Source organism: Scylla paramamosain, chromosome 47 (assembly GCF_035594125.1).
Source record: "Scylla paramamosain isolate STU-SP2022 chromosome 47, ASM3559412v1, whole genome shotgun sequence".
In the NCBI taxonomy this organism is placed as follows: domain Eukaryota; kingdom Metazoa; phylum Arthropoda; class Malacostraca; order Decapoda; family Portunidae; genus Scylla; species Scylla paramamosain.
This window is the reverse complement of record NC_087197.1, coordinates 4265001-4277500: the sequence shown is the minus strand read 5'-3', so window position 1 is coordinate 4277500 and position 12500 is coordinate 4265001. Positions and strand designations below refer to the sequence as shown.

Genomic DNA, 12500 nt, shown 5'->3' with positions numbered 1-12500 from the left:
GTGTGCTCTCTCCATTAGCAACGAAAACTGCTTCCTGGCCTATCCCGGCTCAAACAGCATCGGACAGGTGCAGATATTCGACGCGCAGAACCTGGTGAGTAGGAAATGGGTAAGGAATGGGTGGAGAAATGGGTTGGGAATATGGGAAGGGGAAATGGGTGGAGAATGGATTGGGGATTAAGTGGGGAATGGGTAAGGAAATGGGTTGGGAATGGTTTGAGGAAATGAGTAGGGGAATGGTGGAAAATTGGTTGGGAAATGGGTGGGAAGTATGTAGGAGAATGGGTAGGAAGTGGGTATGGGAATGGGTGAGGAATGGGTAGGGTATGGGTTGGAGGAATGGGTGGGGTTTGCTAAAGGGTTTGTTGTAAGCTGGGCAGGACAAGTATGTAGGGATAAGAGGGATGTTTATTTTTGTCTTTGTTTTTCCGTTTGTTTCCTGTTAGTTAAGATAAGAACAAATGAATAGATGAATGAATAAGTTTAAGAGGATGATAGATGGAATATGGAAGCAATCAGGATATAAGAGGTAAGAGAGAAGGGAATTAATCAGTCTCCTTTTCTCTTCCCTTTGTGTACAGTAAGCTAAAAAAAAAAAAATAAATAAATAAATAAATAAATGAATAAGTTAAGGGGACAATAGATAAGATATGGGAGTTATTCAATGCTATTTTCTTTCTCCTCTGTTCCCAGCAAGCCAAGATTATGATTCCAGCACATGACAGTCCCCTGGCAGCTATATCCTTCAATGCGTCAGGCACCAAGGTAACCCACACTACCTGACCTAACCTTTGCTCTCACCATGACTGTTTATCAAGGCCACAGAGATGATTACCCGGGTTCTCAAGAGTGTTTCTCCTGCTGATAATATGAAAATCTTGTTAATCTGTCACATCAACTGTAAAAACACCTTTAAAATCCTGTGTCACTTCAACTAGAACCTTTCAAGAAAGTGTTTTTCCTCTTAATAATGTAGAAATCTTGTTAATCTGTCACTGGAACCATAAAAATACCCTTGAAAACCCGCATCACTTCAACTAGAGTCTTTCAAAAGAGTGTTTTCCTTGTTAGTAAAGTAGAAATCTTGTTAATCTGTCACTGGAACTGTAAAAGCAACCTTGAAAACCCGCATCACTTCAACTAGAGCCTTTGGAAACTAGAGAAGGTTAGACGCAGAAAAGTTGGAGAATACGGACCCCCACAGACCCCTACAATAAGTCAACCATTCCTCCCCATCACCACACAGCACTTTTCCATCACTTTATCACTACCCCGTCACCCCCCACAGATTGCCACAGCTTCAGAGAGGGGCACGGTAATCAGGGTATTCAGCGTTGGGGAGGGCGCCAGGCTTCATGAACTGCGGCGAGGGATGAAGCGATGTGCCACCATTTTCTCCCTGGCCTTCTCCCCTGACTCCCTCTTCCTCTGTGCCTCCTCCAACACTGAGACCGTGCATGTGTTCCGCCTGGAGGAGATCAAGGAGACGTGAGTGTTGCCGAGTGTTGTGTTTGTTTTGTTGATGTTTTGTTTTCTTTGGGGTTTTTCTTGGTTTATTTATTTATTTTTTTCTGTATCTTCTCTCTCTCTCTCTCTCTCTCTCTCTCTCTCTCTCTCTCTCTCTCTCTCTCTCTCTCTCTCTCTCTCTCTCTCTCTCTCTCTCTCTCTCTCTCTCTCTCTCTCTCTCTCTCTCTCTCTCTCTCTCTCTCTCTCTCTCTCTCTCTCTCTCTCTCTCAGATCGAGATGTGTGTTGCAGTGTTTTTATTCACTTTCTTTTCCATTTTAACCTAACCTAACCTAACCTAACCTAGCCTAACCTAACCAAACCAAACCTAACTTAACCCAACCCAACTAAAACAAACCTAACCTAACCCAACCCAACCCAACCCAACCAAACCAAACCAAACCAAACTTGACCTAACTTAACCTCAACCCCCCAGGCGGCCCCCGGTAGTGGAGGAGCAGCAGGGATTGATGGGGTGGATGACGAAGGCTGTGTCTGCCTCCGCCTCGTACCTGCCGACACCCGTGGCGGACATGATGAGCCAGGGCCGGGCCTTTGCCACCGTCACCCTGCCGTTCCAGGGAGTGAGGAATGTGTGTGCCATTGCAACGTGAGTGTTTGGGGTGGCTGCTTGGTGTGTAGGAGGAGGTCAGCAAGGAGCACTAGAAGGATGTGTCTGTCAGCAAATAGGTTAGATGCATGGTACGTTGTTAGGTTAGGTTAAGTTGGTTAGGTTAGGTAGTTAGTTAGGTTAGGTTAAGTTAGGTTAGGTTAGGTTAAGTTGGTAAGGTTAGGTTAAGATGGTTAGGTTAGGTTAGGTTAAGTTGGTTAGGTTGGGTTAAGTTGGGTTAGGTTAGGTTAAGTTGCTTGGGTGTGGTATGGAGTTAAGTGAAGGGCAGTTGGGAGAGAAAAGATAAAAAGAGAAAAATATTTAGACCAGTGCTTTTTAACCCCTGGGTCATGGATTGCCAGGCTGTTTGAGTGGGTCGTCAGGGATGTGCACAGTTTCTCCCCCAGTGTACCTGTTCACAGTGTTGTCAAGGCATTACTCCTGTGTACAGAACCCTGAGTTATTAACATCTAAGGCTAACAATATCACAGACACACACAATTGAGGTGAAAAAAAAAATGAGGTGAAAAAAAAAAAACAGTCTTCATCTGCTCTTGCCTTTTAAATATAACTTCAATTTTAAATAAGAGTGTTTATGAAGGTACATGGGTCACCTTGGTCAGTGTGGACAGGACTTTGGTGAGTGGCAGCCAGGAAAGGTTAAGAACTGTTGATCTAATTGAAGGGTTGTCTTGATGTTACTTCTACTAAAAGAAAATGATAAAAAAATATAACTGAAAAAAATATATATAGGTTTGTATATTAGATGAAGCCTACTGATGTGCTTTAGGACGCACTGAAGGCCACCAAAAAAATAAAATTAAAATAAAATAAAAAATAAGAATAGTAAATAAATGAATAAATAAATAAATAAATAAATAAATAAAATAAATAAATAGATAAATGTTCTTGAAATAGATAACAATACAGGAAATCTAAAAATAGGTTGGTTCCTTTAGTTTATAAGATGTTTTGGTTGTTTATTTATTTATTTATTTATTTATTTATTTATTTGCTCTTATTTATTTTTTTGTGTGATTTTTAGTATGTAATATTTCTGTGTTTTTTTCTTACCAAATATTTATGTTTTATTGTGAACTTATTTATTATTGTATTTTTTCATTAATTAATTTTTTATATATATAGTTTTCACACACACAAAAAAAAAAATTTTCTCAGTCATTCTATCAGTTAGTTATAAAGTTAGTTATGCATGTCAGTCAGTCAGTCAGTCAGTCAGTCAGTTAGTTACTTAGCTACCCTCCAAGTCAGTCAGTTACTTATCTACCCTCCCGGTCAGTCAGTTAGTCAGTCATTCGGTATATCAGCTAGTTAATTAGTCAGTCAGTCAGTCAGTCAGTCATACACATATCAAACAGACAAATGATCAGTCAGTCAGTCAGTCAGTACCCACCCACCCACTTAGTCACACAAATACATATGAAACCAACAAATATAATGAGTCAGTCAGTCAGCCAGTCACACTCACACACAACACACACAATCACTCCCCTCACTCCATCAGTCCCTCAGTCAGCCACCCGTACATCACACAGTTACTCCCTTCCTCACTCCCTCCCTCACTCACTCCCTCACTTATTCACTCCTCTGCTTAGCCTGGCTCTCCCTCACAGGATTCAGAAGCAGACCCGGGTACTGGTGGCTTCCATGGACGGGTACCTCTATGTGTACAGCCTTAACACCAGCGAGGGAGGCGACTGTACCCTTATCAAGCAGCACAGGTAATGGGTGATGGGGTGAGGGTAGGGTGATGGGGTGATGGTCTCTTGTCAGTATTCAGATAATTGTGATGAGTGTGTTAAGTTGGATGTAAAGGAAGGTGGAGAATTTAAAGGGAATTTGATTGCAATTGTGTGTTTTTAAAAGGGGTTTGTTTTAATGGTGGGTTTAAATGTTGTGTTCGGGTGTGGGAAGGGTTAAGTAACGGTGAAAGGGTTGTTTTGTTGATTGGTTTGTTGGTTGTTGTGGTTTTGTTTGTTTTATTTTTTTTCTTATTTTTTCTTATTTTTTCTTTTTTTTCTCCCTTTTTTTGTTTTATTATTTTTTTTAGTGGGTTTAATTTTTAGGTTATTATTATTATTATTATTATTATTATTATTATTATTATTATTATTATTATTATTATTATTATTATTGTTGTTGTTGTTGTTGTTAGTGTAAGTGGCAGGTGATACTACTACTACTACTACTACTACTACTACTACTACTACTACTACTACTACTACTACTACTACTACTACTACTACTACTACTACTACTACTACTACTACTACTGCTACCTCCTAATCCCCACACTAACCCCCTGCTTCCCTCCCCCCACATTACCCCCTGTTTTCCCACCCATCACTAACCCCCTGTTCCCCCTCCCCCAGACTGGATGGACACGAGGGGGGGCCCACCACAGGGGAGTGCGCTGGGGCCTCCACCGCCACCTCTGGACCTTACCCTGGGGCAGCCAAGAAGACCGAACCAGGTGGGTGAAGTTTAATGCTTTTGTTTTTAATCTATTTGTTTATTTATTTGTTTATTTATTTATTTATTTATTTATTTATTTATTTATTTATTTATTTTGTGGTTTTGTGTATTTAATTTTTCACACCTTTTTTTTTCTCTCCTTTGTTTCCCTGTTTTATTATTTTTTAGGTTATTGTTATTGTTATTTTTATTGTCATTGTTATTGTTTTTGTTATCGTTATCTTCATTTTTCATTGACAAGTTATTGTCATTGTTATTTTTGTGTGTTTGTAATCTTTCTTGTTGTCTTTTTATTTATTTATTTATTTATTTTCTTGTTTACAGCCAGTTAGTGTTTTCTTTATTTTCTTTTATTTCAATTTGTTTTTCAGTCCATGCAATCAGAGAGAGAGAGAGAGAGAGAGAGAGAGAGAGAGAGAGAGAGAGAGAGAGAGAGAGAGAGAGAGAGAGAGAGAGAGAGAGAGAGAGGCAATACATGTGCAGTAGTAGTTGCAATATAGGACCTTGCATATAACCTGTTCAGTCCCTTACAGTACTCCGATATCCTTCCCTCACCATTGCTAATACTGTGGCTTAGGTTAGGTTAGGTTATGTGGTGGTGGTGTTGGTGGTAGGTACTGTGGAAGCAACACTAACTACTACTACTACTACTACTACTACTACTACTACTACTACTACTACTACTACTACTACTACTACTACTACTACTACTACTACTACTACTATAAGCACAGTTTCTAGCCCCTTGAAGTACTTGACATCACAGTTACAGTAATAATTGCATTGTTGTCCCTTGCAATGTGTGAGGATCAAGTGGACAAGACCGCAGATTTGATATACCTGTGAGTTTTTGCTGCCCCCTTGAAATGCCCCTTAGAACACCCTTAAATCCATTATTTCCCTATTAACTCCATAAGAAAGGTGCGTGCAGCTTCTAATATACAAAGTTTGGTATTGGAGAAGCTGTTTGTCTTTATACATAATAATAATAATAATAACAGTTTTCTTGCTTATTCTTTTCATTTCTTTTTCTTTGTTAGCAAGGATGGGTACTAGAGTGAAGGGCTGTGTGTGAGGGTAAGGTGTGGGGTGTGTGTGGGTGATGGGGTGATGGGGTGAGGCCAGGGGAGGTGTAGCAAGGATGATACTACAGTGAGGGGCTGTGTGTGAGGGTAAGGTGTCGGGTGTGTGTGGGTGATGGGGTGAGGCCAGGGCAGGTGTAGCAAGGATGGTACTACAGTGAGGGTACAGTGTGGGATGGTATAGTTACCCAAGCCAATTGCAAAAAATCAGATTGTTTCCTCATTCTGTACTTTTTACTTAATCGCCACCTTCGAGTAATCAAAACCACACTTTTTAAAATGACATATTTCATGCGATGACAGTCTGTTGCTGAATCACTGTAAGCACACCTGGTCAAATGCAAACACACACACACACACACACACACACACACACACACACACACACACACACACACACACACACACACACACACACACACACACACACTACACATTTCCAACTATAATTACTTTGAAACACTGTCATCCTCTCACTTCAGTGTTTCCCAGGACCACAGAGAGGTCAGGCTGTCATGGGTTGAGTACTGTTGCCACTTGCTAACCTGTACACGGCCAGATTGTTTCACTGAGCTGATAAACGCAAGCTGCATTTTTATTCCTGTTAATACGTAGAAACTTGAATCCTTTGTGTTGAAGGAGTGTCTTGCTAACTGTTACACTGCCAGATTGCTGTGCTGACCCCTTATAAGTACAACCTGTAGTAGTCAGAGAGAGAGAGAGAGAGAGAGGCAATATATGTGCAGTAGTAGTTGCAATATAGGACCTTGCATATAACCTGTTCAGTCCCTTACAGTACCCCAGTATTCTTTCCCCACCATTACTAATACTGTGGCTTAGGTTAGGTTAGGTTATGTGGTGGTGGTGTTGGTGGTAGGTACTGTGGAAGCAACACTAACTACTACTACTACTAGAGAGAGAGAGAGAGAGAGAGAGAGAGAGAGAGAGAGAGAGAGAGAGAGAGAGAGAGAGAGAGAGAGAGAGAGAGAGAGAGAGAGAGAGTTGAAGCACAGTGTTAGAGAGGGCAGTTTCATCAGTAGGTGACGTAAACATAGATAAAAAAAAAAAGAAAAAGAAAAAAAAAGCTTAATTTAGTTTATGGATAATTTTTTGACATGAAAATACAAAAAAAGTTGAATATCCTAGTAAATCATTTTTTTTTAATGAGATTAGTATGACTTGCTTTCCATAATATAAAAACTTTATTATGGGTGCATTGGACATTTGGCAACCTTCCTTTTTTGTATTTTCTTTCATTTCTTTATCTCTCCTTATTTTATGTATTTACTTGTTATTATTTATTTATTTTGTGTTGTAATGAATGCTGTTGTGAGAGTAAGTGCAGTCTGTAGTAATTCTCAGGGCAGGGTTGTGGTGGTGGTGGTGGTGGTGGTGGTGACGAAACACAGGACACAGTAGCAGGACCTCATCTCCCTAACATTGCAACACCAGCCTTCCTTGGAGAGCAGTGAGGAAGGTGGTGGTGGTGATGTTAGGTAAAATAAAGTTTGCCTGCTGTATGCACCACCACCACCACTACTACCCTCATCACCACCACCATCACCATTGCCATGCCACACACTTGTCCAAATCTGTGTGTGTGTGTGTGTGTGTGTGTGTGTGTGTGTGTGTGTGTGTGTGTGTGTGTGCTCGCTCGCTCGCACTTCAAGAAGCTATTTTTGCTGCTACTTCACTACTGCAACTGCTACTATTACTACTTCTACTACTACTACTACTACTACTACTACTACTACTACTACTACTACTACTACTACTACTACTACTACTACTACTACTACTACTACTACTGTTAAGACGGCTGCTACTGTTATTATTACTATTATTATTATTATTATTATTATTATTGCTGCTGTTGCTGCTGTTGCTACTACTACTACTACTACTACTACTACTACTACTACTACTACTACTACTACTACTACTACTACTACTACTACTACTACTACTACTACTACAACAAAAACAAAAACACTACCACCACCACCACCACCCATATTCTTCCTCCCCCACCCCCCTCACCACCACCACCACCACCACTACCACCACCACTCATGCCCTGCCCTGGCCACCCTCTGCAGTACATACTGATGGTGGAGGAGGAGAGGGGACCTATGCTGGAGTTCTCAGGGGACCGGCCGGGACCGTGATGACAGGTAGCCGTAATAAAAACGTCCGTCTGTCTGGCTGTCTGGCTGTCTGTCTGTCTGGCTGTCTTAGTTTGGCTGTCTTAGTCTGGCTGTCTTAATCTGGCTGTTTTGTTTGTTTTGTTTATTTATTTATTTATTTATTTATTTATTTATTTATTTATTTATCTATTTTATGTTATTTTATTTTACTTATTTGTTTTTCTCTTGTTTATATTTTTTTCTTTATTTTTTATTTTTATTTTTCTTGGTGTTTTCTTTCGTTTATACTTTTCTTCGCTGTTTTATAATTTTCCTTGTTTTTTCCTCTAATTTTCATGTTTTTTTAAATTTTTTTCTTGATCTTGCTGTTTTCCTTGTGTTGTTTTCTTTGATTTCCTGTTTTCCCTTTCCTTTTCCTGATTTTTTTCCAGTTCCTGTGTTTTTCCTGTTTTTTTCTATTCCTTTGTTTTTTTTCCTGTTTTTCTGTTCTTTGTTTTTCCTTTGTTTTCATGTTTTCTGTTTTCCTTATTTTTCCTTTTTTTTCTTGTTTTCCTTTGTCTTTCATTTTTTCCATTTCTTTCTGTGTTTCCATTGTTTTCTTTAATTTTTCACTGATTTTCTTATCATTTCTTTCTTTGTTTTAGATTTGTTTTGTTTTCTTTGTTATTTTTATTTTTTTCCTTCCCTTTTTCATTTTTTAAAAATTTGTGGCTCTTGTTTTTTGTCTTCTGTGTATCTTTAGTCTCTCTCTCTCTCTCTCTCTCTCTCTCTCTCTCTCTCTCTCTCTCTCTCTCTCTCTCTCTCTCTCTCTCTCTCTCTCTCTCTCTCTCTCTCTCTCTCTCTCTCTCTCTCTCTCACATCATCCTAACCTAACCTAACTTGACCTCAGCACTACGGCACCCAAGTATTATGCATGGTTAGGTTAGATTAAGTTAGGTTAGGTTGGATTAGGTTAGGTTAGGTTTTGAAAGCTTCATTTTTTTTTCTTTAATGCATTGAAGAAAGAATGTATTTAGATGGATAGAAGTGCTCTCTCTCTCTCTCTCTCTCTCTCTCTCTCTCTCTCTCTCTCTCTCTCTCTCTCTCTCTCTCTCTCTCTCTCTCTGATTTTTCTTTTATTTTCCTCCTGTTTCTAAAAAATACGTCCCTCTTATTTATTTATTCATCCTCTGATGTTTTCTTCTTTTTCCTCTTTATTTTCTTTTATTTAATTTATCTTCTCTTTTTTTTTCTTTTTTTTTCTTTTCTTTTTTCTTTTTTTCTTTTCTTTACTTTTCTTCTTCTTCTTCTTCTTCTTCTTCTTCTTCTTCTTCTTCTTCTTCTTCTTCTTCTTCTTCTTCTTCTTCTTCTTCTTCTTCTTCTTTCATGTGTTAGTGTACATTATTTTCCTCCTTTGTCACATCCATCTTTATTTTCATTCTATTCTTCTTTCTTTCATTTATTTATCTATCTTCTCTTCTCAATATTATCATTACCTTTTCTGTTTTTTTCCTCTCATTGTTATTGTTTCTTTATTCTATTGTTCTCTTTCTATTCTTATCTATTTCTGCCTTTTTTTCCCTTCTCCCTCTCATTTTTATTTGCATTTTCTTCTGTTTCCTTTTTTCCATTCTTTTTTTCTCTTCTTCCATATAGTCACCATTTTTTTCTTTCCCCTGTTATTCTCGTTACTTGTAATTATAATTTTTCCTTATTTCGGTTTACTTTCCTCTTCACCATCTCTCATCATCCTTTTCCCTTTCTTCCCTTATTCTTATATTTGTCATTTTTTCCCTCCCCTTTTCATTTAATTCTCTATCTCATGTTCGCTATAATATTTTTTCATTTTCTTCCTCTTTTGCTGTTTAGTTTGCTGTTCAAGTATCTATAGAAGCCTGAATCCTCTATTGAAAACTGTGATCCTCCTCTTGAACCTTTGTTGTGGTGTCCGATTCTCCTTTGTTATCTTTATCATGGAGTTAGGAAGCCTTGATCCTGTTAAAAAGCCGTAATCTTCCATTAATTCGCCTATAGAAGCTCGAATCCTCTATTGAACGCTGTAATCCTCTTTTTAACCTCTGTTGTGGTGTTAGATTCTCCTTTATTATCTTTATCATGGAATTGGGAAGCTTTGATCCTGTTAAAAAGTCGTAATCTTTCTTTAATTCATATATATAAGCTTGAATCCCCTATTGAACGCTGTAATTTTCTTCTTTGACCTCTGATGTGGTGTTAGATTACCTTTTGTCATCTTTATCATGGAGTTGGGAAGCCTTGATCCTGTTTAAAAGTCGTAATCTTCCTTTAATTCGTCTATAGAAACTTGAATCCCCAATTGAGCGCTGTAATCTTTTGAACCTCTATTGTGGTGTTAGAATACCTTTTGTTATCTTTATCATGGAATTGGGAAGCTTTGATCCTGTTGCAAGTCCTGAGCTATGTTTTCTTCTGTTGGAAATGCTTAATTAATTTGTTGTAAGCTTTGATTCCATGTTGAAATGATTGGATTCCACAATATATGGTTTGAACGTCTTGGATCCTTGACCAGAAACTCTAATGGCGATGTTTATGCTCTTATTTTTCATGTTCAGAACCCATAATCCTCATTCTGGTCCTATGATAGAGTCTTGGATTCTGTACTAGTCTTTGATCCTACTCCAATAAGCCTTGATCCTATCCATTGCACTCTTGATCCTCCCCTATCCTACTTCAAAAGATCCTACAAGCTGTGATCCTATGACAGCCTTGTATTCTGTACTAGAGTGTTTGATCCTATTCCATTAAGCCTTGATCCTATTCTGGGGACCCTTGATCCTGTCCTATCCTATCCTATCCTAATTCTAGGTTACCGAAAATGTATGCAACTGTTTTCATCTTTTAAAAATCTGTAATCCTACTTATTATTCGCATAGAGCCTTATATTCTGTAATGGTGTCTTCGATCCTCCTGTAATAAGCACTTGAATCTAACCTGAAGACTCTTAATCCCATTCTGCCCTTGAGATGCTAATTGTAGGCTAGCAGGAGGATTGGTGGTGAAGCCTTAGAGGTTCTGAGCTTGCTGTGGCTTGATGCATGGAATTGAACACCCTAAGTTGCCTTGAACCTTTATAGCACAGCACAGTAGTCATAGATGCTTCAGTAGTGTGTGGGAGGAGGTGCAGGAAGTGATGGAAGTAGCAGTAGTAATAGTAGTAATAATAATAGTAGTAGTAGTAGTAACTTTATAAGGGATTAGATGATAAAGTATAATTGTATGACTTTATTTAAGTTCCCCACAAAAAGAGGAAGCCAAACGTTGATAATAATAATGATAATGATAATAATAATAATAACAATAATAATAATAGTAATATGACAGGAAGGATGGCTAGCACACACACACACACACACACACACACACACACACACACACACACACACACACACACACACACACACAGATAATTACATGTAACCTCCTCAAGTGTTCGTATTCTGCTGTCCCACTCAGTCACACAGGAAAGGAATACCTCAAGGCACTTATCCTCCAGTTTTGTATGACCTTTTGTGACCTTTCTTTAGGCCTAAGATTGCCACCTCACTGCCCCCCCCTTTTTTTTTTCTTTATTTATTCTTTTAATTTTCCCTGTCCGTTTTGTTGTCTGGTGCCTGTCTTACAAAAAAAAAAAAATAAAATAAATAAATAAAAAAAATAATAGTACAGATCCTGATCAAAACAGAACCCCACTACATAGCTGGTTTAGCCTTTTCTGCCCCCCGTGTATGATTTTATGGCAATAGTAATAGTTGTAATAGTATTTGTGTCCCTCGTACATTAAAGTAAATAAATGATAGTAGTACAAATCCCAACCCAACTAGAACCTCACTACAGAGCTGTTGTAGCCTCTCCTGCACCCGTGTATGATTTTATGGCAATAGTAATAGTCATAATAGTATATCTACCCCCTCTTACACTGAAAAAAAATAATAGTAAGAGTAATAGTGATGATAGTATTTCTGCCCGAGTGTCTGGAAGGATCTAAAAAAAAAAAAAAAAAAACGTGTCTCTGTAAGGTTCTATTTTTGTGGGTTTTGTTTGGGATTTCACGGTTGTATTTTGAAACCCTCCGATCTGCCTTGTGTAAAGTTACGTAAGTCTGTCAGTGCAGTGTGGAACCAAGGGCCGTATTCTGAAACGCTTCCTTGCCGCATCTCCACTACATTCAAAAAGGCTCTAGTTGAAGTGACGCGGGTTTTCAAGGGTGTCTTTAAGGTTCCAGTGATAGATTGACAAGATTCATACACTTAACAGGAAAAACAGTCTTGAGAACCCGTCTGATTACCTCCATGAACTTTGAAAACAGTTATGGTAAAGTTATACGAGTTTTTAAGGCTGTTTTTACGTTTTAAGTGACAGATTAACAAGAATTCTACACTTACCAGAACAAACACCCTTGAGAACCCTTCTAATCACATCTGGCCTTTGAAAACAGTCGCGGTGAGAGAGCATAGCGTTTAAGAATACTGGCCAGAGACACTAAAGCAGGGATTACCACTCGTAGGTCTTGTTGCTGCGCCTACCCGTGTGTTCTTTTGTTCTCTCAAGGTCACAGCCACAGGAGTCTTGGAGCTGCTGTGGGAGTGGTGGATATTCTAACACCTTAATGTGGGAGGATTGTTCATTGATGTGGGAAAGGGTGG

The 12500-nt window shown here is 38.7% G+C and overlaps 1 protein-coding gene across 12 annotated transcripts in view; it reads left to right on the top strand.

Annotated features, from left to right (window-relative positions):
• LOC135095069 (WD repeat domain phosphoinositide-interacting protein 2-like) overlaps positions 1 to 12500 on the top strand; it is a 29538-nt gene that overhangs the window by 13114 nt on the left and 3924 nt on the right. For 8 of the 12 annotated variants that reach the window (XM_063995736.1, XM_063995735.1, XM_063995734.1 and 5 more), the window contains 7 exons: positions 1 to 94; positions 694 to 765; positions 1289 to 1488; positions 1941 to 2114; positions 3731 to 3856; positions 4508 to 4608; positions 7792 to 7866. The exon at positions 1 to 94 is cut by the window's left edge and continues 101 nt beyond it. In XM_063995736.1, coding sequence (XP_063851806.1) covers positions 1 to 94; positions 694 to 765; positions 1289 to 1488; positions 1941 to 2114; positions 3731 to 3856; positions 4508 to 4608; positions 7792 to 7866 — 842 coding nt within the window. The remainder of the gene's footprint in view (positions 95 to 693; positions 766 to 1288; positions 1489 to 1940; positions 2115 to 3730; positions 3857 to 4507; positions 4609 to 7791; positions 7867 to 12500) is intronic. The other 4 variants (XM_063995726.1, XM_063995737.1, XM_063995731.1 and 1 more) reach the window with 2 other exon arrangements.